This window comes from Pseudochaenichthys georgianus, chromosome 7 (genome assembly GCF_902827115.2).
Source record: "Pseudochaenichthys georgianus chromosome 7, fPseGeo1.2, whole genome shotgun sequence".
NCBI lineage: Eukaryota > Metazoa > Chordata > Actinopteri > Perciformes > Channichthyidae > Pseudochaenichthys > Pseudochaenichthys georgianus.
The window spans coordinates 32,715,763-32,741,525 of record NC_047509.1 but is presented as its reverse complement, the minus strand read 5'-3'; the positions used below and the strand labels follow the sequence as shown (position 1 = coordinate 32,741,525).

General features: G+C 40.6%; 1 protein-coding gene across 1 annotated transcript in view; it reads left to right on the top strand.

The window, feature by feature from the left end:
• ctnnbl1 (catenin, beta like 1) overlaps window positions 1-25,763 on the top strand; it is a 62,641-nt gene that overhangs the window by 22,606 nt on the left and 14,272 nt on the right. Inside the window, exons 11-13 of the mRNA XM_034087364.1 lie at window positions 3,136-3,317; window positions 11,441-11,538; window positions 16,879-16,959. Of these exons, the coding sequence (XP_033943255.1) occupies window positions 3,136-3,317; window positions 11,441-11,538; window positions 16,879-16,959 (361 nt within the window). The remainder of the gene's footprint in view (window positions 1-3,135; window positions 3,318-11,440; window positions 11,539-16,878; window positions 16,960-25,763) is intronic.

Here is a 25,763-nt window from a genome sequence, read left to right as displayed (position 1 = left end):
TGCTACATTTTGTATCTCATGCATTCTGCTAGTTACAGTGAACAATATTAGCTTTTTTTTTAAAAACACATGATGGAGCTATCATTTTTCTATATACTGGCTCGGACATAGGAATTGATTTGTAGTTAAGTGTTGGATTCCACCTTCTCATACCTCCACCACATATTAAGCATTAGCCTTATACAACTATGGTATCAATTACAGTCTTTCCTTTACATATAAAAAAGGAAATTTTATGGTTAATTTTATGTTCAAAAAGCTCTATTTTCTCATACAGCAGCACCTCTGTTCACCCTCTGACTGAAACCAGAGCCCAGTCTGCTCTGATTGGTTAGCTGGAGAATAAATGACATGTTTTATCTAAAGCGCTTAATTACGATGGTCAGTCAGGCAAACAATTACATACTGTCACTGGACATCGATGATCAGCGTCTATATATGGTTACATTCAAATCAATAGGTGATCGATGTCCTTTCTCTCCAATGCTGAACTAGTGGCAGGTAACAGGCTTAAACTAATATTTCCTTGGTTGTCAGTGTTTTACATTTCAATGCAGCATCTGCATTCACTTCTTCGACTTTTAACATTACAACTGTTTACTTTGATGATTGACGAAAACCTCGAAAACCGCCAAAAAAAAGAGCACCGGGTCATTTGAAAAAAGTCGCATTTGCATACCAAAATTGAGAGGGAGAGAGAGAAGAGAGAAGGGAAAAGAGAGGAGAAAGATATTTGCGAGTTGCATATGAACTCAGGGTTGGCCCGTAGCACTGGCGTTATAGATGTTCGCCTAGGGCGCCAGATCTGTGGAGGCGCTGCGCTGGCAGTTCTGGGAGGGAAAAAAACATTTTTGACCGTTGGGGCTCATCCTAATGTTCGGCCTTGATGTAACAACATTCATAATTAAGTAAATGTAACACTCTTTTCACCCCGGTTACACATTTAATTCGCCCTGTACGATGGGCGCTGTAAGTGATGAAAATGGGGGATGTTGGCTTATCTGGCGCCCGCAGCTCGGCCAAAATGCGAGTGAGCGAGGGAGAGGGAGAAGGGCGCACCGCCCGGTACCGGCGCTGTTGTTATTAGAATCTGGTGCTAGCTGCTCTAACGGATGTAAGAAGAAGATGTTTCTACAATAATGTGGAGGAGAGTCCTCTCCAGTCAGACTGAGAGGCTGATAACTACAGCTCAGTGAGGTAAAGGACTCTGAGTGTTTAGATAGTTCACTTTAGTCTAAGTTCAAACAGTTTGGTCACAATTTATGTAAACACATATTTCCAAGGCACTCCTTTATAATTATTGGACAGTAACCAAAAATATCCTTTAAAACTGGAGAGATAAAAAAAAATGCATAAATAAATAAATGTTAAGGTAAAATAAGATATGAACAACACAAATAAAATAACTTACATTCATTTGTTATTGGCTATGGTAGGTTATTGGTTATGTTCACATACTTATTTGATTACATCCACTTGTCTAAGATGACAACAGAGACTTTCGACCCAAACCCAGCTGTTGACTTGTGGATGCAAGCAGCTAATCGCAGACTCAACCAGAGAGAAAGTAGTAGGCCTACATCACCAGCTACCATGTCTGACAGAGAGGAAGACAGTGAGGAGAACAGTCAGGAGGGTAGTGATGACAGCTTGTAGGATTACTGGTCGTGCTAATGTTGTCTTGTGTTCACCTCTGCATGTGTGTTCTGTGCTCACCTCTGCATGTGTGTTCAGTGCCGTGTGTCTGGCAAATAAAGTCAAGACCCCCTCAAAAGTTACGGTTTATTTCATTTTAAGGATGAGCACCAAGCAACATCTCCAGGTGCTCCTTTGGGAACCAGGGCAAAAAGGTTATGTGCACCCCTGCACATAACTCTTCTTTTACTGTCCTTTTTATCCAAGTCAAATTCAAGAAAACTGTAACTTTAGATCTTTGACGTGCAAAACATGACAAAGCAAATTTTAGGCAGGATGAAACTATCTATTTAGCTTGGCACAGATTCTTTCTTTGAATCGAAAGCGGGCAGGGCCGTCACTTGGCCAGTGCACATACTGTATGGACCCCAATGGATACATAAGATTGCCTGAAGATTCCTGGAAGATCTGACATTATTGTTCTATCGAGTCCGGCCATTTTGGCTTCATGCGCAACCGAGCAATGTTCATAGGAATGCTGTATCCAGTTCTCTTGATACATCCATGGCTAGTACCTATACTATTAGATATCCACTACGGCATGGTTGACAACTATGCGTTGTTGAGTTAAGTCACCTGTCTCCCGGCTGAATTGCCTTGTGTCCCTTCAGAAAGCACACTGTGTATTGCTTGCTCCCCCTCTGGCCTCTTCAGCAGTCCATCATATATAATGTGTCTGTCTGGAGGACCAGACTCAACTGCCTGAAATATGTGTCCCTCCTCCGAGATAAACACTGTCATCTGTCATTGGTGGGAATGGAGGAAATGACACTGTGACAGACAGCTACATTTCCCGAGAGGAGGCGTGAAGTAGGAGGGTGCAGACGGAGCATTTGATCCCACTTATCGTGCCAATGCTTCGATGATAGAAAACTGATGAATGTCTTTATTACATTGTTTTTACAGAACACATATCCATTATTTTCTATTGTGTTAGTTTACTGTTGTTCCTTGTTACCTTGAAACAAGTCTTCAGAAATAACATGGAACCCTTCGCTTGTTCTGTCTTCTTTTTAAGTTGCATATTTCTTATTTTCCTCGACAGGCAAGGTCAGAGGAATTATATTTTTGGGTTTTCTTCCATCTGTTCATTTACAACATGCTTGTTTACTCAATATGTCTCAGACATTTCATGCTGCAACATGCTGGATTTTAATAGGCTTACTGTACCAACTCCAATTCATATAAATTAACTATATTTTGTTTTGCAGATGTGTGTAGGCTGCAGAATTGAATTACATTTTTAGCAAGTTGGGTTCATGCAAAAGCATGTTTTTATTATTATTTTAGAGCTCTGCCTAATTCACTGCAATGTTTATTAGTATTTAGATTGAACAAACTCTCCTTACTTTGTAGTCACTTCATTGCAAACATGCATGTTTTATTTATATACATAGAGAAAAACAATAAGTAACTTTACATTTCTTCCTTTCGCTGCAGAGAAAAGAAAATGTCCCGCTGCAGCTCTATGAAGGTCCTGGACCACGGGATGATTGGAGCAGAGGGAGCCGATAACTGTCATAAATTTGTGGACATCCTTGGCTTGCGAACCATCTTTCCACTTTTCATGAAGACCCCAAAGAAAATGAAGAAAAGTGTCTCTTCAGAGAAGGAGCATGAAGGTCAGTCATTAATTAGAACATGGCAACAACAGACACAATTTCCTGATGAAGGCTGCAATCAGCTGCCAACTGGCTACTCTGTCTTGACCTCTTACAGTACTGTGACCATTTTAATTAAACGCCATCAGTAGCAAAATTATATTTCAAACATTAAAGGTGGGGTAGGTAAGTTTCAGAAACCGGCTCGAGGTACACTTTTTGTTATATTCCATGGAATGCTCTTAACATCCCGATAGCAATGAATATCTTAAGTGCTTTGACAAAAAATCCATAAAAAAATGTCATCTGTAGAAGCCGTAATACTGTAAAAAGTACAACCAATCCGTTTAGCCGGCCCGGCTAACCAAAGCTGTTTGTCGGCATTGTTCAACTAAAATTGGTTACGCGGCTGGCAATACATCAAACTTCCACACTCATTTGAAAAGGCATCACCCGAACGTGAATATCACCGGTACCAAAAGACTGAAGTGCAAACCCAACTCCGGCTAGCATTTAAGCCTCCACCACTCGCAAAAACTTCAGACCGAGCCAAAGCTATTACAAACGGCAAATATCCTTATGTTGCCATGTTAGCAAAGCGCTACCTGGCTGTATCTGCTACCTCTGTCCCTAGCGAGAGGGTGTTCTCCACAGCAGGAGACATTGCTAGTGCCAGCAGATCTGCCCTTTCAGCAAGCAATGTGGACAAGTACATTTTTCTTTTAAAACACATGAAAATACAATGACAAGCAAGTCCTAATGTCAAGCTGGCTGCTTAGGTACTAGTACAGTTCAGATACAGATTATTTCAGTTCATCGAAAAGCTGCACTTTAATGTTTATTTTATTATAATAGTAAATGGTTGAAAAATGAAGATATTTGATATCTGGGAAATATGCAATTTCAGGACAGGAACGAGACCTAAAACCCGGAAATTAGTTAGCATTTTTGCTCTTCCCCTCAAAGTTAGCAGTGTTTTGAACATGGGGGGGGGGGGGGGGTTTAGAAGCCTGAAATGAGTGATTTTCATGTTTTGTTCTACTTTGTATAACACTCCACTCGTTACTATATGAAGCTTTTATGTGTCATAAAAACATCACTTGTGAACGAGTTTAACGTCATAATGCAGACGCGAGTCGGCCCTTAGCTAACTTCTGGGTTGGCTTTCATGCATGACTCAACTATACAATAGCTTGCACATTATTCTAAGCAGTATGTGTAAGTAACCAGTTTGATTTTGGACAAAAGATTTGCACACTGTATAAGTCATTCTTGTCATGTCATGCAAACATCCTTTTTCAGTAATATATTTACATTCTACAGAATACAGATTTGACATTTACATAAAAAAGTTTATTTCCCAGAAAATCTGTTCCTGAAAAGCACAAAATAACATCAAAATTCATTTAAAGTTTCAATGCGACATATTATTGAAACTATAATAAGATAATTCCTGATGTATGAATAGCGTAAATGATTATTGCTGGGGCTCAAGCGTCCTCCAAATATAACATTTCTGTTTTAAATTGGTCAAGTAAGAATCTTTAGTTTGCTGACTAATTAAAGTGATTGCACTAATCACAACGGGTTCATTTCCACTGCGTCTAGTTTCCCGCACCATCTAGTCCCAGCCGTTTCCTGCAGACACTCTATCCTAATCTGCTCATGTATCACGCTTTGCTGCCTCTCAGCCCGTCAGTTTACACTATCAATCCCATCTTGATTGATTTTCCTGCGCTCTCTGACCTCGCTTGTCTAAGAGTGAGAGGTGGGAAGCGCAAACAAGAGGCAGAGAGGGAGGCTGCCCATCTCTCTGCTCTCTGTTTGATCATCTACAAAATGTGGAGCCCCTCCTCTTTCTTTCTGAATGTTTTAATTAAGTTTGATTCGTCCAGCGGGGCTTCCAAGCCCTGCAGGGGAGAACAAATTGTCTTCAATTGTGTCCCGTCTCACCCGGGGACTGGACAGATTAACCCCTGACCTCCTCGAGCAGCAGGAGGAAGAGGAGTGGAGATAACCCGTCCTAAAAGTGAAAGCTTCTCCCCCTGTGTGTTTTAAAGCTGAGGGCAAGGGAGAAATACACCTCGAAGACCAGCTTTCAAAAGAGATGTGTAAATCCACCCTGAAGCTTTTTCCTGTGAGGATTGGCAGTTGTGGTCGCGATAGATCTGTGAGTATTTCTCAACCACAGTAGATGTAAGGAGTATTTATTTGGAGATGTGGAAACTGGTGTGCTGCTGTTTGTTGCTGGTTTCTGTTTTAATGCTCAATAGTACAATTAGTTTAGGATACTTCAAAGCCAACCATCCAAGCTTTTTGCACACACTTTAAAATATGCTATCGATTAAATTAATTATTGTTTAATTCTTTCCAGACAAATATGTCCCAGACATTTGTATAACACAATGCACCATAGGTTAGAATAATGCAATTGTTGATAATAATCAACTATATTGGCATTGTTTGTATGTTATTTAGACATACACAAATAAAATAACAGATGAATAAAAGTAGGCCTCTTTTTAAAAGGTGTAGCCCGAGGTGTCATGTAACCTGCAAATCACCAAACCAGGCTATTAGCTGTTTTAATAATAATCAGTATAAAAGTGTCTGTTCAGTATATTAATTTGTATACATCTTCATGAAATCTTCAGTTTCCAACAAAGATGTTGCGTTATAAAAATAGAATTCTGCTTCTGAAAACTCACACATTTCTGACTTTCAAAATAATTGTGTAATATAACACTTAAAACAGTGCCAGAAATCGTTTCTTGCAAGTTGGAACGAGGAGATAACTTCAATATTCTTCCTGTGGAAGTCAGATATAAGTCGTATGTTAATGTTTATTTTTATTTTATTACCCCATAGCCCATGTCAAAACGTTCATTCATCTTAGGGAGGATGTCATTTGGCATTCAAACTCTAGATTGAAACTAAAAGGCACTCTTAGGGCAAACCTCTGCCCAGGCCAAGGATGCATTCAGCTCCCTGTATGTACGTAATTCCCCTGTTGGGAGGTTATTCTTTCCGCCTTTGGTCAGTTCATGAGCTTTAACAAACAACATGGATGCTTCAAAAAAGATATGTCAAATTTGTATTTATTTTCTTAACATCAAATCGGCACACGTGTCCTATAAGCAGTGTAAACATGCATCCCGTTATTTAAATCCTCTCTTAAATTGTATTTGAGAGTAATTAGTCATTTAGGCCTTGTCTGTTATTGTGCTTACAAACAAACTGCTGTAAACACTATTACTAATTTAAAATAAAAGCTGTATAGAAAATCATTACGCAGATTAGCCCATATTCAACCATACAAATGAACAGTTCCCACAATTAAATATGCTCAAATGTTATTTGCGAGTGAGTTTTCCATAATTAACGCTGCCTGTATAGAAATACACATCAGGACTCCATTGGTTTGTCTAGCAGCTATAGGCGTAATGAGATGCCTGTCATAACATGAGGCGCATCGAGTGAGCCCTCTTTCTCAGGCTACTAATTGAAAATGCCGCAAATCAAGTGGTTCTCCAAGAATAACACAATAACACTATAGATGAATAACTATCAGCCGCTTCAAGCAACAGTAATTAGGAGTAGAGACTTCTCCGTCCCGCTTTTTCTTAGAGTTCTCTCTGTCATCTCGGTGCATAGATTGATCCCCATGAAATTGACACAGCCCAAATGACCAGCAATTGCTCGGCCATATTAGCAAAAAGACATTATCATTCATAGAGACATTGTAATTGAATAAAAAAGAAGAAATGACGACAAATTACTCTTTCCTTATGAATATTCCTGTCACGACACTGCCTTTCACCTTGTTTCTTTTTGCTCTCCGTTTATTGGTGTGTGTACGCTGTCATTACCAGTGGAATGAGGAGTGTACGATGGAAACTGGTGGTAGCCGGTTGATATATTTAGGCGACTAAGGATGCGAGCGTGAGAGGGAGCAGAAGTAAACAACTAATTTACATGTCGAGGCACAAAAGTCATAGCTCCGTCTCCCGCTTCCAACCTCGAAGAGCGTTTCCTCGTGTGCATGTCGGTGTTTGTTTGACTGAGAGAAAGAGCCCACGAGGGAGAGGCTCAGGAAGCGGAGGCCTTTGTAGTTAATATGTTCGGAATGGCACACAAACACCTTCCAGTGTAGCGAATGCCATCGCCATCACCCTTATTTTTTAATGAATGCGCTAAAAAAGGTAATGAGTGAAGTATGTTCGCAGGAAGAGAACTTTATTACAGAAAAGTCACATTTCGAGGCACTGTGGTTGTGTTGGAAGTGTGCAAACATTGAAATGAGATGCTGTTATTAAAACATTTTCTCATTCAAATGATGGCAGTTTCATTACAAAGATAAAAGATGATCCCATTACTTCATCCCCAGTATCTGTCCTCTGATATTAGCACATGGAGATTTAGAGAACATGGCTGCATAGCAGAATATACGAGACAAGATAAGTGCGTGCAATAGAGAAACTATGTTATCTGGATTTAAAGAGGAAACTTGCATCACGGACAAAAGCAGAGAATTCAAATGATGCTCTCATTTGATTGCCCCCCCCCCCCCCCCGCAACAGTGAGATCCTCAGGCTCAGATTGTTACATGACTCAAGTTTGATTGGAATCTGTGTTGTCAGAGCCATGCTGTGTAATCCTATTATTAGTGTGTTTCAGAGGGAGAGATTTGCGTTTAGATCCCTGTGTAAAGACACATCTAATTAACATCTTCACGTTTGGTCTTTCCTCTGGTGGGGATTGATCATGCGCTATCTCAGTCATTTCACACTGATGAAATATGCCGCGGTATATTAAAAGAGTGGAGTTAAGTGCCTTATCTGTTGAGGACAGGATTTGCTCAACACTTGTTTCACCAAGTGTTTTTCATTAAAAAGACCCTCTAATGCTCATGTGTATGAGAATCCTGAGAAACAAATCTCTGTTTATAATCTAGGAATTTAAGGTTAATTGGATTACTCATTCTAATTCCACATCTGAAGAACCGTCAACAAAGGGCTAATAAGACCATTACAAAATAAAAAATGGACAGCAGTGACGTTTTAACCAGTGGGAAAGCTGAAACCAAAGTCTAATTTATTTTATGGCAAACATTTAAAACTGTAAAACCTTATATGGTCTTACCTTACATTATTCTAAAAATATATGTACACCATGTCCTGCTACTTAGTGTCCTGTCTCATCCAGAGTCAGGTCTCAGTCCCTCTCCTTCAGCCACTAGATGCAGTGTCTATAACCCCTGACGGGTTACCCTGTGGTGCTGGGAGGCTAAATGCTCCCCCAGGGGTACATATAGTTCAAGTCTCTTGGTAAAGTATCACTTAATGTTCTCGGACTACAGAGCACTGCCTACAACCGCCAATCTATAAATGAATCCTGGCCACTCAGGGTTATTTGCATGTGCATTTAGTGCATTGCATCTCCTTGGGCAAAGATGAGGCAAATAGGGAATTCTTATTGGAGGATGAGTAAACGCAAACATTTTGTTGCATTGTGCCATTTGATTGCAAACATCCCTAGCGTGAAAGTTGACAGAGAACTCTAGGTTTTGGGTGGGTTTAGTCCTTTCCTTTTTGAGGGGGCACATCTAACAATACTATGTAGCTATTAGCTTAACTATAAATTGCTCTTATGTGGATCATACCTTCATGTTCCCGTTCATGGCCTTTGTGGTACCTTTACTGACGTTTACAATGGGAGAATGCATCAGACCATACAAGAAGGAAATCTCGCATTAAGAACTTTTCTACCGTTGGATGTTTCTTGGCTTGGAATTCAATCCTGTCTCCCTATGAGTTTAACATCGGCACAGTTCCAAAGCGGTCCTCCATTGTTGTTACTGTGAGGTAAAAATGTTCCTGTTGTTGCTGGAAAAAGCAGCATTGTGTACGGTGACGTCATGACGTGGTGCCAATGGGGGCTCTAGTCAGTGAAAAAGCAAACGGGGTCTTTCGGGGTTCCCAAGTTAAGCCAAATGTGAACCAGCCCTATCATGAAATCCGACCAGAACTAATTTTAGTCAAATTAAGTAATAGAGAGCTGACTTGAATTATTGTTGCATTAAACGGACGCAGGACAATGTGTGACAGAACAGTGCAACACATTGGGCAATACTGTTTGGTAGCAACTTTTTGATAGAAATTGTCGTAGATTATGCTTGTTTCCAAAGTAAATGATAGAATTGTCCTTGCTTGTTCTTTGTTCCTTGTTTTTATACTCAAGAATGTGAAGCAAAACATTTAAATGCAGTATTGATTGGACACCTTTCCTAAAGGCTATTTTTCTCAGCCTTGTCCTCCATCTTGTACCTTGTGTTATCCTGCTTCCAGCCCTTCACGAATCTCAGCGGAGCAGCTGCTGCTTAGTTTTAAAGTCTTTTGGAGAGAAGAACATTCCACAGCCTGCGATCAATACCCTCCCCGGCAGGGCATGGAGGTGGCGACATCAATTACCGCTCGGATCAAGTTGATAAAGTAGCGTCCTTTCGGAAATGGCAGTTAGCCTCCTTGTCATTGTATACAGGAAGTAAGGTTGTCTACATTAAAACAAGGGGACCTTGGGGCAAAAACTACCTGGTGTACAACCAGAATCACTAAGTCAGCAAGGAAAACTGTGAAGTGCTTTCACAGTTTACAGACATGTAAAGGGTTTTTACTTCATCTAATTAAAGTGGTTTTTATTGCAGCCATATATCCCTTATGTTTACCTTAAGCCAAAGTGTTCTGGTGTGTACATTGCAGGCTACAGCTTCAGCAGACATTAGATTTACTTAGTATAATATATGTTTCCTACTTGTCCTTCTTTTAAAGACCACAACTTGAGTTGGTTTTGTTGTGTTTCTGTGCAATGACCTGCCTCTTGTGCTGCAAATCACAATTAAAATAAAGATACATATTGTGTATATTCTGAAATATTTGCAAGCGTTATAGACTTTAGTCTCCTCAGCCTTCAAGGAGTTTTGTGCGTAAGGGCGCTGCGGGTAGAAGGGGAGCACACAAAGGGAGCTGACAGCAAACACGACCCTTTTTAAAAAAGCAGAAATGGGATTGATTCCTTTAGTCCTGTTGCTTAGCAACTGCAAAGCCCCGATGAGAGTGGATATTGACCTCTTGTTGATAAAGTCCAATTACATTTTTCCCCAACTCGGTATATCTGGAGATTTTACAATGTCATATTCTGTCCCCCACTGTGTGCACAGTGCATTGTTCATTCAATATCTTAGAGAAATATTTGAACGCTGCAGCCTATGAGTAAGAAAACCTTTGAATGAGATGACATATCTTACATGAATTGGGTTTACACGGCCACTCAACGGGAATAACTAGTTTTTCTTGCTAATTTAGTCAATTAACATGTTTTCAGATTACCCCCCTTTGCTAAATGGCCCCAGAGAGAAATGTAATTCAGCCACAGCCGAAACTGTTCCGCACGTTCCAGCCTGCCCTAAACATTTTTAATTGATTTCTAAATTTCATTAACATTTTCTCCTCCTCTTGTTCTGTGCACCCTCTGTAGCCATGCTTAGCTTTCCGTAATTGCAAATTATCATTCGCTAATCGATTTGTTCTTTCTGGGGGCTGTGAATGAGCTTTTCAGAAGTCTTTGTTTTTTTTTCTTCTCTGTTTAACCATTTTAAATAAGGAGCTGAGAGTTCATGTTTTATTTAAGGCACACACACACATGTTGGTAGCTCATGAAAGGCTTACACACTGTGTGGCGGGTCCTTACTATCTCTTAATAGTATGAGAATAGCTTGATTTAGTTCTGTTTTCACGGTAAGGATAATGCCTTAATTTGAAAATACCCCCCGAAAAAATATTTATTTCAAACGTAATCTCATCATCATCTCCATCAATCGCCTGTAAACCTAAAAAGAAAAAGGACATTTCTGACATGAATCAATCACATTGTCGTATTTGTTTGTTGTGTCAATCTTGCATTGATGATAATATGATGAAGTCTTTGAGAGTCAAGCAATTTTTGGTTTTAGTCACATAAGAAAATGCTTGAATTTGAGCTGAAATCTCCATTTGAAGAATATTTGATAAAACTAAGCAATTTGAAAAATCTGTATTGTGATTATAAACATTTTAAATATTCTTTATTTCTCATATGTCTGTCCTTAGAACACGTCTGCTCCATCATCGCCTCCATGCTGAGGAACCTGAAGTCCCAGCAGAGAAGCAGACTGCTCAACAAGTTCACAGAGAACGACTGCGAGAAGGTTGGTTTTGAATCCTCTTCTGGCTAATTTCCTCTTTTGCCCTTGCCCTTACTCCTCTTGAATCAAAACAGCGTCTCCATTGTGCGGACACGCAGCGGGACACTGCGGAGCTCAGGCTGAGCTCTGCGGTGTCCCGCTGAGCAACAACACCAGTATCCAGCTCACACTCTCCGCTCCTCAAGCCTCAAAGGGCGGAGCAGCGAGCCACGCAACGTCCCGCCAACACAGCACCCAGACCCCACGCAACATTCTCATCTCTTTGTCATTACTGGTGTCATTTTCTGGTTGCTAACTAACACCATTGTAACACATAAACACTGAAGTCCAGCTGTAACGGTGGTGGACTCATCCGAACAGAGTGGGCGAGCTGACCAATCAGAGCTCAGTGGGCTCACAGGGGGGGGGTTGGGGCAGGAGCTCCAACAAGCCGTGTAGGACAGAGAGTGAATACTAGACCCTCCAGAAAAACACGATTCTGCGATTGCAGAAATTACCGCATAATCAGCAAAATGGCGCATATTTTTAAAAAGCCGCATATTTATCAAAAGGCCGCATAATCCCCGCATTTTTCCACACAAAGTTGAAAAAAAAAAAAGTTAACTCGTCTTGACCTGAAGTGATGATGATGATGCGCGACGTCATCAGCTCGCGCATCACAGAAGGTAAACAACACCGTAGAGTGAACGTGTGGAGCTCACACGAGAGTTTCTCTTCACCAAGATGAAAACATCTAATCCATCTCATTTACCGACGAACATCTCTGCTAAAGACCGGGCAAAGCAGTACCCCGATGTCTGGGGGGAAACTATTCTGCACCCCGTGCAACTGTGTTGGAGCATAAGAGAACATCGACGGTGACGACCCACTTTGATTCATTCAAACATTCGAAAATGCTTTCTGCTGCTGCAGACAAGAAAGCCAAACAACTCACGTTCACCGAGGCATCAACTTCCAAAACCCTTTCGAGGGCTACAAGAAACGAAGTGAGAAGCCTACAAGATTGAAGCTGGTCAGATAACGAACGAGTAAATGAAAACAGAATTGTGTGTGTGTGTGTGTGTGTGTGTGTGTGTGTGTGTGTGTGTGTGTGTGTGTGTGTGTGTGTGTGTGTGTGTGTGTGTGTGTGTGTGTGTGTGTGTGTGTGTGTGTGTGTGTGTGTGTGTGTGTGTGTGTGTGTGTGTGTGTGTGTGTGTGTGTGTGTGTGTGTGTGTGTGTGTGTGTGTGTGTGTGTGTGTGTGTGTGTGTGTGTGTGTGTGTGTGTGTGTGTGTGTGTGTGTTAGCCCAATTGCTTTTACAATAAATAAACATTGAATGTGTTTAATTGAATAGTAAAGGGGTTTAACGTTAGTGGCAGGTTGTGTGTGAGAGAGAATAAATAAGACAGCCCAATATTTATTTATTTCGCAACTTTCCGCATATTTCGCAATTTCACCGCATAAAATCACATAAAACCCTGCATGTTTGATCGCATAATCAAGGATTTTAGCCTGCGTTTTTCTGGAGGGTCTAGAATACACATACTATACAGAGATGCTGTATGTTCAATGTTCCAAACTCACATTGGTTTCTCAATGTAAATCTATTCTAGTAGACCTCAACAATGGAATAATGATCAGTAGAAATTGCCAAAACATGGGACCTTTAAGAAAGTAAAAACGTTTAAAATTACATTACATCAGGGATGCAAACTTGTCTCCTTCGGCGAAATTCACTGTTTTGAATCCAAAATAGGTCGTTTGTGTGATTCATGTAGATCTGCAATGACAATATTTTTGGGGTATGGGGGGGTCTGGGACCCGGAGTAATCTGCGGCCGCGAGCTGTTATGTGCCATCATGACACGCATGGTGTTCTTTTTTTATATATTATAATGAAGGGCGAGCTGTGTGCTCGAGTCTTCCTGCCTGTCGGCTCTGCTCATGGATGTATAATAAGGCTCTGCTGCTCCAGGATGAGGGTCTAGCTTCAGCAGCTACATTACCTACGATGCGTTCGTTAATATTAACTGTGTGGTCCGGAGTCACTGTGGCACAGACTGGACCGCTGGTGAACAGCTGTTTAGAACGGGCCGTTCAGGTGTTCAGAGCAGAGCTCCCTGTCGGAGCGGCAGAGCGTGATGTGAACTGAAAAGTTTTTCTGTCACAATATTATCGTTGAGCTAGCTAACTAGCATACATTGTCACTATCTGCTAACGTTAGCTTTAGCCTTCGTTTTCTAATAGTTTTTTTCATAGGCTATGAACGGAGGTGGTATAATCTTGTACTTGAGTAAAAGTAGAAGTACTCAGATCTTGTACTTGAGTACAAGTAGAAGTACCAGAGTGTAGGAATACTCTGTTACAGTAAAAGTCCTGCATTCAAAATGTTCCTCAAGTGAAAGTAGAAAAGTATTCTCATCAAAATATAGTGAAAGTAGCGACAGTAAAAGTAGTCATTGTGCAGATTGGTCCATGTCAGAATAATATATATGATATGTTTTATAATGATTGATCATGAAAGTGTTCTCAAAGCTGGTAAAAGTGCAGCTAGTTTGAATGACTTTGTATACTGCAGGGTAGCTTGTGGATTTACTCCAGGTGGAACTAAAGTCTGATTTAACACTTGGTTATATTTCACATCATTCATCCAGATCTGTGAAGTAACTAAAGGTATTACATACATGTAGCGGATAGGGGTGTAACGGTTCACAGAAGTCACGGTTCGGTTCATACCTCGGTTTGGGGATCACGGTTCGGTACAACAAGGAAAAGCAAAAAAAAGTCCCAGGTGCATAATTTTTTTTGCTGTTATTTATTTGTAACAGTCGTGCACGTTTTGGTATGAAAATAAGGAACTCTAACATTTGGAATCATTAACTGTATTACACAGTTAAAAACAAACCACAAACAGTAACACACACACTCAGATGGCCATATTATTTATATTGGCTGATGTCAAACAAAAAGGTTTCATCAAGCTGTACAACTAAAAAGAATCTCTTGAAAATATTTAAATAAATAATAAGAAAGTGTTTCAATCACAATCAATAAAAGACAATACAGAACTGTATAACATCTCCTGATGTCAAAATATAAAATAAATACAATGATAAAAATCTGTACCTTTTAGGAGCAATGTCTAACATGTGTAATTAACTTATGAGTGTGTGAGGCCATTATGCCTAAATAAAGGTACTCAAGCTTTACTCTATTTTCAAGTTGTTCTTCAAAAAGATGAGTTTGTCTACGTTGTCAGTAGTGAGGGCAGATCTGTTGGCGGTAACTACAGTATGTCACCTGCCGTCGAGAAAACCCTCTCGCTGGGGACTGAGACTGACTCGGGTGTGATTGAGCATGTTTGACGTGTTACCACTAGCATACCGCACCGCTGTCGAACAACGCCGACACACCGTCCTCGTCCGATCCACAACTCGCACCCCATCATTGTTGTAGTCCACAGGGAACCCGAAATGTTCCCACACACCTGATTTAAAAGAAGCAGGTGGGTCTTCTAGCTCCTGTGTTGTGTGAACTCGCCGTAGCTACTAACTTTTCTTCTTCATGTATGGTGTTCGTTTGGTTGTGTTTTGTTCTTGTTCTTCATTTGTAATTTACGGACGGCTGGCTTTTAGGCGCAATACCGCCCCCTGGATTATATATATAGTGTAATACTGCCCTGAGTGACAGAGTTTTTTCCCAGTCGTAAAAAAAGGCGTATTCGCAGTGTGACTGCATGTGCCGAACCGTGACATCCGAACCGTGACCGTACGGGACGAATACGGATACCGTTACACCCCTAGTAGTGGAGTAAAAGTACACCATGTACCTCTGAACTGTAGAGGAGAAGAAGAACAACAACAACAACGTAGCAAAACATTGAAATGTTTTTTCAATGTTTTTTGAAACAAGTATCTCAAAATTGTACCCAAGTATAGTACTTGAGTTTATGAAGTTACTTACTTGAGTTTATGAAGTTACTTAGTTACTTTACACCACTGGCTATAAAGATAGAAAGACTAAGCCTTGCACAGAGGCATGGAAATACATTTTCAAAATGCTCAACAGTGCTGCCAAAATTATAAACTGACTGCTACACAATTAAAATAAATGCTTTTATATATTTCTATTAGATGTGACTCTTTGGCGTTTCTGTTATTATTAACACCGCTGATTTAGTTGTTCTGACTGCTAACATCCTGTTATTCCTCATTTTACAGCCGATATTCCGTGGGGTCACCTTTTTCATACCTGATGAGTTTGCATCCCTGTTACATGTTAGACGCTTTTATCCAAAGTGACTTACATACTCAATACTGTGGGCAATGTCCACAGGAGCAATTTGGGGTGAAGTGTCTTGCCCAGGGACACAACGACATGCTGACTGCAGTGGGACTCGAACTTGCTATCCTCTGATTGGAAGATCAGCGCATTAACCCACTGCGCCACACGCCTACCTAAAATGATGCCATTCCCTTCAGTGCTAGATAGCACATGCTTCATCTTGATTTATATCTGGGTTTGTATCATTCTAGTCTTATTGTTAACCGGTGGGAAAGGAGGCTCATTCGCACGGCGGGTTAAACACCTTCAGGTTCACATTTAGGTCACAGGGACTGATACAAAGTTCTGCCTCGTGTTACAGAACTCGAGAAAGTAGATTGAAACATCAAGCCTGACACCTCTGCTGCAGTTTTTGTTCTGTTACTGCAACAATTCCCCTCATAAAGCATAACAATCTCTCGTATTCAGTGTGTTGCTCAAGGCCATTTTAATAAGCACATCACTTTTTCATGTAGATGCCTTTAGTGCATTTCAAACGTGGATGTCTTCTACAACTCAGCCATTTGAGAATATCATTTGTACTCTTCAGATTCCTCCGTTATTTAAATATTTTATGTGGACATTTTTTAAAAAAATTTTTTTAAAGGATTTCTTTTGGGGCAGTTATAAGGTAGACACACGCAGAAAGGGACAGCAGAGTCCCTTCCCCCATTATGTGGGGAGTTTTAAAGTGTTAATACTGATTTGTTCATACAACACATTTATATCTTAAAAAATGTATATTGACTTTGTTTTCCACTTTATAAGCCTTTAGCAGTCCAATATTTTGTCAGCAAACTTTGAAAGTTAGTTAAAGATGTAATGAAAATGAGTCATTTAAACGAGGCTAAAATATAGCTTTACCACGCATATGTATTATGTGTTAAATCATGATAAGATAACATTTGTTTATGTCTTATATCCTGATATTTTCTTCTCCTCCAAATCTAATTTTGATCTATTTCCCACATTTTCTCCTTTCCCCTTATATTCTTCTTATTATCCTGTTGCTTTCTCTCACTGTCTGTTTCATTATGTTCCAGGTTGATCGGCTGATGGAGATGCATTTCAAGTACCTGGAGGCAGTTCAACAGGCAGACAAGAGGATCGAAGGAGAGAAACACGTAGGCACCTCTCCTTTTCCTCCCATCCTCTCACTCACCGTCCTTCTCTCTGTGTGTTGTATCAGAAATCATCTAGAAATGGACGGATGAACCCACATGACAAACTGCAGCTGATGCATCACTGTGGCAGAGGAACTTAAATGTTTAAGAAAAAGGGGAGAGACACAAAGACTAGGGCTGCCCTAAGATTTTTCTAGTCAACCAGTAGTTGTCTGTTTGAGTGGTCCAACGTTTTTGGGATGGTTTCAGTTCATAACATAATAACTACATTACACTCGCGCGAGAAAAATAAAGCACTTTTTGAACATTAAAACATGTAAACATGTCACAGTTGAGGCACACAATAAATAGAGTTCTTTCTTACCAGTGTATGACTTAATGACCAAAGCCAATATTTATAATGTTGCACTTTTTAATGCAGAGAATATTCACATTTACTTCCCCTAATACGCCTTTGTATGGGCCTAATCTAACCAATGTTGGAATTGTCTACTTTCTAAGAACCACAGAGCAACCCCGAATTCATTGTTTTCTTTATCACCAACTCTAAATGCTAATGTCATTATAGATGTTTGATGGAAAGGTCGTTTTTCAATGGTAGATAAGATGAGCAGTTCCACACAGTCTCACATCCAAAGCCATGAGGGAAGAAGAGACCAGAAAAAAAGTGTGTGTGTGTGTGTGTGTGTGTGTGTGTGTGTGTGTGTGTGTGTGTGTGTGTGTGTGTGTGTGTGTGTGTGTGTGTGTGTGTGTGTGTGTGTGTGTGTGTGTGTGTGTGTGTGTGTGTGTGTGTGTGTGTGTGTGTGTGTGTGTGTGTGTGTGTGTGTGTGTGTGTGTGTGTGTGTGTGTGTGTGTGTGTGTGTGTGTGTGTGTGTGTGTGTGTGTGTGTGTGTGTGGAGAGAGATAATGCCTTCAACAGAAAGGAAGATAAGAAAAACTGCACACACAGATACTCTAAATATGGATAAAAGGGGAAAGGAAAAAAAGATGGAGAATGAATTTGACTGAAAGAGGTGGAGGTGTGGGTGGAGACATATCTCTGAGATTCCCATCTAAAGATGACAGAAGATTCATTTCTCAGACAGACATCGGGACGGGATTGCCAAGAAAAGGCCAGACAGTTTGACATTTTCTCTCCCTCCATCTTTCTTTTCTGTCTCCTCATCTTCTTCCATCGCTCCCCTGTCTCTTCCTCTTGGATGGCGAGAGCATGACCTAGTGATAAGAAACCTGGTCTGTGTGTGGCGCTATCTTTGGAGCCACACTGTTGGCCTTCCCCTGTTCTCAGCCTAACTGTGAGCCAGCCACTATGTCAGGGGTGTCAAACTCAATTTCATCGCGGGCCACATTAGCATTATGGTTGCACTCAAAGGGCCGGTTGTAACTATATAAATATACATATATAATATATATATATATAAAATAATGCATTATATTACATTATTGCCTCTGAATTGGATTATTATCGGATAGGGTAATAACTTCGTAATTAACTACGTCTGAAAGCAGAAGTCCAGGGCAAATAATTGCATGTCTCTTCAGTGCGCATGTCACAAAACGAGATGCATTGCGGGACATGGAGTTTATGGGCAACGTGCTTCTGTAAAGTGGCATGTAACCGTATTATAATCTTTGCAAGCTCTTGCGGGCCACATAAAATGAAGTTGCGGGCCGGATTTGGCCCCCGGGCCTTGAGTTTGACACCCCTGCACTATGTGATACTAGAGCCATTGTGGCACAACAATATTCTTTATGTTGTACACCAACATGGAACATGTTGTATATGTATCAAGAGATTAGACATATTTTCTGCTAAACATGATCTGTTTACAGCCTCAGGGTTTCCCATCCCCTTTACTTATATATATATATATTAACGGCCGCCCAAGTATATTTCGCGACCCATTTAGGTTTTTTTTCTTCTTTTTTCTCCGTCCGTGACCACGATGCCATCTGCGATCGATTAACTTGTGGACAATGATCCCTCGCTCTACGCCTCCTGTACCCAGTCCCGGACTGGCCATCGGGAGGACCGGGGGGTTTCCCGATGGCCTGGTCTGTTAAGTGGCCTGCCTCACTCAGGGTGACTGGCTGTCTACATGATGTGGCCTGCCGACATGGCCACTGTCATACAGATGATAAATCAAAGCCCTTGATTGGTCTCTGTGTGTCATTCAAGCTCAGGATAACCTCAGCTCAGATGAGGTAAAGGACTCTTGAGTGTTTAGATAGTTAAGTTAGTCTAAGTTCTCAGTGGGTCTCAAATGTTTTGGTCACCATTTATGTAAACACATATTTCCATTTGAGCGGTAGTGATTAGTAAAATATGCATGAATATTAAAAAAAAAGTTAACTAGGTGATAAAAGGTAAGATACACTTTTAAAACTTGTTGAGAGCTAAAACTAGTCTTTGCTGCTGCCTCAAAGAGGAGCAGGGGGAGAGGAGGGAGAGGCTAGTTCAGGAGCACAGACACACTCACAACTATAAATGAACCAAAAATAAATAAACAAGTTTCAGTGTTTTTTCATGAAATGTTATTGGTTATGGCCATGATTTTATGATTATTGAAATGTATACAGTTCTGTTTCATATAGGTGTTCTCATAAAAAATCTTACCGGGGGTGCATGCCCCCTGACCCCCCTAGAGGATTTGAGGTCCACCCCCACTTAAAATCACATGGATAGGTTCCTAAATACATTAACCATTTTTTTTAAATAGCAACCCACGTCCATATGTTTTTTTGTGGGTAGTAGATTTAAACCATAGGGCTATCACTATGGGCCCTGCCTGTACCTGTTCGCTCTGCCATCGCGTGAAGGGTCTGCTAACAAGCGACCAACAGAAAGGTTAATGTTAATGTCGCTACCACCACCCCCCCCCCCAAGTATATTTCAGATCTGTGGGAAACACTGAGCCTTTCACAGCAAAAGTGAGGCCATTAAACCCATATTTGAAACGTCTTTCGGGAGACTGGTATCTTAAGAATCAGGGTACATACACTTCCGTTAAGAGCGGTCTTCCATTTAGTCATCCATTTATTTAAAGGGGCCCTATTATGTTAATTTGAGGTTTATAGTTGTATTTTGTGCAGCTCCACGTTTATTTATTCAGAGTAATATTTTTTGAAGTATTTTATCTTACCAAATATTTTATCTTACCCCCCCCCCTGGTATAACCCAATCAAACAAAAGCAAAAGGTTTCATTCCCACTGCTAAAACTCAGCAAACACCCCTAGGATTTTATATTGGAGGATTTTATATTGTTTTGCGAATCGCAGATTCCACCAGTTGTCACACGTTTGGTAAAATAGGGTTAAAAAGACGCATCACAACCCCCTGCTTTTGGCCGGCTAATCTGAACGGGCTGTCGTCAGCAGCCGTGTTTTATCTCTCTCTGCCGTGCCTTTTGCTTTCCCCCTAGTTAAGCCTGATTTTAAGGGGCGGTAAGCAAAATGTTATTTTCCTCTGCAACATATTATCCACAGATTTCTCAGGAGGAGAGCAAAGAAAAAGCTGCTGCTGCTTTTTCTCCCGGTCTCCAGCCCAGTTTCCTTTTTAATAAGCTGCTTATTTCCCTCCCACCTTGGTATCTCTCCTCCCTTTCTATCCTTCTCCTCTCCCTTAAAGATGCTTTTCCCATCCTTCATTCTTCCTCCTTTCAAGTCCCTTTTTGTGTTTACTCGACCTCAACATCCTTTCCTTCTCCTCCCTGTTCTCTAAAGTGTCCGGCTTTTCTCCTCCCTTTGATGGCTTCTTAATGTTCTTACCCTTTTTCTTTGTGTTGCATCTTCCCTGCTTCCTTGTGATCTGATCAATTCTACCTTATTTTGCATCCTTTTTCTGCATTTCCTCTATTTCTGCCTTGCTTACTTTTATATTATTTCCTCCCTCCTCCTTCCCTCCATCACTCCTTCTAACTGTGCTTCTCCTATTTCCTTCTCCCCTCTAACATAACTGCTTTCCCCTCTCTTGCTCCACCTCTTTTCCTTCCCCCCTACTTAAGGCTTGTTGGTAACAGCTCTTGGAGATTGATGAAGCTCAGCGAAACATGTCCGAGGCCGACCTCAATAAAACAGTCTTGAGCGGTAGCCTCATTATTATTCACAATCGTATATTTAAAAAGGGATAAGATCAAGCTCAGTTAATCTCAAAACCAATGTTTGCGACAAAGAATCTACATATTAATTTGTTGTAAAAAGATTAAAAATGGTATTAATATTTATCTGGCACATGGAAATAACAGTAGCATATTCACAGCTAGACTTTGTTTTTCTAAAGTAACTTGCCCTTCAAATACTAAAGGTCCTTATACAGAGTTGTTGAGCGCTTAAACTAAATAAATGATGTGATATCAAAGTTTAACAGGGAGATGCTACTGCCGATTTATGACATGATCAGCCAAACCATTCAACTATGGAAGATGTATTACTTGGTTTGTATTTGCGGGGTTTGTTGTTTGCTTTATCATCTTTCTCACTATAAATAAGACGATCATTTACAAAGTGAACATCATGAAGTATTGAAAAATACCTCAAGCTAGCCATTAAGACCATAAACTCATTAGAAAAAAATGTCTTGTGGTTATTAATCGGAAGTGATTTTCACAGGGACAATCAGACTTCTTGTCCTATGGCTTTATTAGCTCCACTTGAGGCTTCATCATTCATCCAATACGTTTGTATACAGTCCATGACTCGACCCACGGTTGTAGGAAATCCCCTATGAGCCAGAGGGGGTGCCAATGAGGCAAAACATTTGATTTAGCTGCGATCATGCCCCCTCGCAGTGAGCCGGGCGTTGAAGCACATTTTTATTGTGGCCAAACGGTGCTATTACACTTCTGTTCCAGAATTTTGACAAAGTGGCATTTTTTTTCAATGTTAATCAACAAGCTAGCACAAACACTTGAGTCAAACCCATATTTAAATTAGGGCCTAATAGTGTGAGTTATTTTCCCTCCCAGTGATGCCGAAGATCTACAGAAGATCACGTCATTTTGGCTTTATGTGCCACTGAGCAACTTGCTTAGGGATTAATGGAGCTCCCCCTCCAACACTCTATTCCGGTCTCTCTATAAATCCATCTGTGAAGTATTTTTTCACATGTTTTGATAACACAAGAGAAGGAACTTAAGATTGTAGACGAACTGATTAGTTTTGCAAATGCTTGTCTTTTTAACTTCCCCACCTTTAATAAAGAGCAGTTTGTTGTTGCGTTCCTAAGCTGAGTAAACCATCCAGGACATTCTCCAACAAAGTGTATGAGAGTCCTGAACGCTGTTCGGTGAAGATATTAATACATTTTAGGAGATTAATTACTGAAAAAGTGCAGACGGGTGCATCATCCCCAGCACAGACTCAATAGGGGAGTATTCTTGGTCGCAGGTCCCGCCTCCCTCTTGCTAACACTGCTGTTTTGCTTTGTCCCACTTTGTGAACAAACTCTGAATTGATTGATGTGCACACAAGGCACAGGGCTGTTTTTCAAAAACATTCTCTCCACACACACACACACAGTGGGATTTAGCAAAGTGCTGACAAATAATTCACTTTAATTGTAAAAAATCACACTCACACACTGCCTCATGCTCAGAAAAGCAAATGCATTTTCTCATACACAATACTTCAAAACTCCATATACATGCATTAAGGAACACGCCTCGATAAAGGTTTTTGTTAAAGATACACACAGTACAAATGTCATACACTGGTTAAAACACGTACACGATTTTTCTAATATGCACCCACAGTCTTTCATAAGTTACACACACACACACACACACACACACACACACACACACACACACACACACACACACAGTTGTGATGCAGCAGACGGAGTGAGAATCACTGCTTATTACTTTGTCCGTACTGTAGTGCGGCTGCCAGCCTCCCCTGAGGTTGCAGTAATTTACTTGTCTGGTCCCTCTTTTTAACACGTTATTATTTTCCCCGCTCCTTCCATCCAGCTTTGTCCAGAGGGACCCGACTGCCACAAAAAAATATATTGTCTGCAATGTCAAAACTCACAAGTGGACAAAACTCTGTCGCTGAAATGAATACTGCCACCATGCCCCCGTCTGTTCCAGTTTTAATATCCCAAATGTTCCTGCTCCAACGCTCACAGTGATGAATATTGAATGCACCTGTCATTGTTTAAAAAGTGTTCTCACCCCGCACACACTCAAAAGTCAGGCTTGATTCACCGTGTGTGTGTTGAGGATCTTTTCTTGGTTCCATTACATACACTCCCTGGAGGGGGCTACAATTGCCTCGTCGACCTTCTTTGAAAATAGTTGTTTTCTTCTACTCCTTGACGTGTCCACTTATTTCTATAAGTAGTTATAGCAGGTGGCGTGTATAGGGTTGGGTATCGTTTGAATTTCCACGATTCTGATTCCGATTCCGATTCTACTTTCTGATTCTGGTTCTTAACTGTTCTCGATTCCGATTCTTTGAGGGGCAGGGTAAAAAAATTATAAATTGCTTCTTCCACCAAAAAAAGTACATTAATTCGAGAAACTTTTACACAGGTTAGTTTACAGTAATATATACATTAATCAGTCTGTTTATATTCACTGCTATGTAACTGTAACCTGAGAACCACTGAAGCTACAACAGTGCAACAGTCCAACTTTTAAAGAACAGTTCTTGTTGAGAAAAACAAGCATATCTGTATTCTCAGGCATACCGGGAAGAAATGTTTGAACATTTGAAAGTAAAATGCTTCAATCTGGTGCACTTTAAGCAGAATTACTAGAGAATAGATCTAGGGCAGGGGTCTGCAACCTTTTTGACCAAAAGAGCCATTTCGCTCCCTTTTCCCAAAACAAATTTTGTCTGGAGCCGCAAAACATATTTCATAGTTTTTTATTGTTATATCAAACAAAAACTACAGTTTTTTTTGCATTTATTAGGCTATTTATTACATGATATAAAACTGTTAACCTCTAATAAGAAACAAAGAACTTTTATAAGGAGAATTAAAAATAATACACAGGCCTACTTTAAAATAAATTAAACACAGCACTTGGGGAGTCCTCTGCACATTTGAAGGGGAAAAAAATATTATTAAATGGGCCCACTTTGAAATAAATAAAACATATATCTGCACCCTAAAAAGAGTTAAAGGTAAGAATGGAGAAACCAGCTCGAGTGCGCTAGAATTTGAAAGTACACAACCGGAAAAAATATGCCTCTTCCTTCAGACTTTCTTACAGAGTCCCTCCTCCAACACACACGAACGCGCACATGACCAATGAGGGCACGAGATAAGTTTGTGCCCAGATGGAAGGCTGACAGGCAGGTAGGCCATCCAGTTATTTTAGCCGGGCCGGCTCAGATGATTGGTCGTGCTTTTTACAGTGCTACGGCTTCCAGAGATTAATTTTTGTATGTATGTATTTATTGTCAAAGCATTTAATATATTCATTGCTATCGGGACGTTAAGAGAATTCCATGGAATATAACAAAAAGTGTTTTCTGAAATAAATTACATACCCCATTGAATTATGACTGACGATCGTCAGCTGTCTTCCTCTCCCTCGTAAAGGCTGCACCACCGTTGACAACTTCTCTCTAAATATCAAACATACCGGTAAACCAGCATCGTTTGCTGTGAAAGCATACAACTCTGTCCACGCAGAATTAAATCCTGTGTTCCTCCGGTACTGTTCTTTGATTTATCCATAGTTCGCTCATCGAGCCGGGGGTCAGGTTATTCGCCTCCAAGAAAAGGCGCTCGCGCGGGACCGGAGCAGGATGTGACGCATATTTTAGTTGACCTAATTAAAACCGTTTTGTTTTTTATTTATGTGTCACAGTATCACCTCAAAATACAAGATACGAAACATTTTCAACCATGCAACAAAATATAAATAGTCCTACAAATACTTTTATTTTATTTCCTTCTTATTTTTGTCTAAGCTCAAGGGAGCCAGAGCAGAGGGCTTAAAGGGCCGCATGCGGCCCGTGGGCCGCGGGTTGCCGACCCCTGATCTAGGGGGTACATAAACACCCATATGAAAAAGATCGGTTTACATTTTAATAATTAAATAAGTATGTGAGCATAACCAATAACCCATAGCCAATAACAAATACATGTAGCGTATTTTATTTTTGTTCATTCATATCTTATTTTACTATTTTATTTATGCATATTTTTTTATCTCCAGTTTAAAACGATATGTCTGGTTTACTGTCCTATAGTTTACATTGGAATGATTTCAAACCTGTTTTATCCCAATAATTATAAAGGAGTGCCTTGGAAATATGTGTTTACATAAATTGTGATCAAAACGTTTGAGACCCACTGAGATAACTTAGACTAAAGTGAACTATCTAAACACTCAAGAGTCCTTTACTTCACTGAGCTGAAGTTATCAGCCTCAGTCTGACTGGAGAGGACTCTCCCTCCACATCATTGTAGAAACATCTTCTTCTTCTATCCGTTAGAGCTGCTAGCACCAGATGCTAATAACAACAGCGCCCTCCCTTTCTCCCTCGCTCGCTCCCACGCTCTCTCGCACTTTGGCTGTGAGCTGCGGGCGCCAGATAAGCCAACATCCCCCATTTTCATCACTTACAGCGCCCATCGTACAGGGCGAATGAAACGTGTAACCGGGGTTAAAAAGGGTGTTACATTTACTTAATTATGAATGTTGTTACATCAAGGCCGAAAATTAAGATAAGCACCAACGGTCAAAACATTTTGTTTCCCTCCCAGAGCTGTCAGCGCAGCGCCTCCACAGATCTGGCGCCCTAGGCGAACATCTATAACGCCAGTGCGACGGGCCGGCCCTGG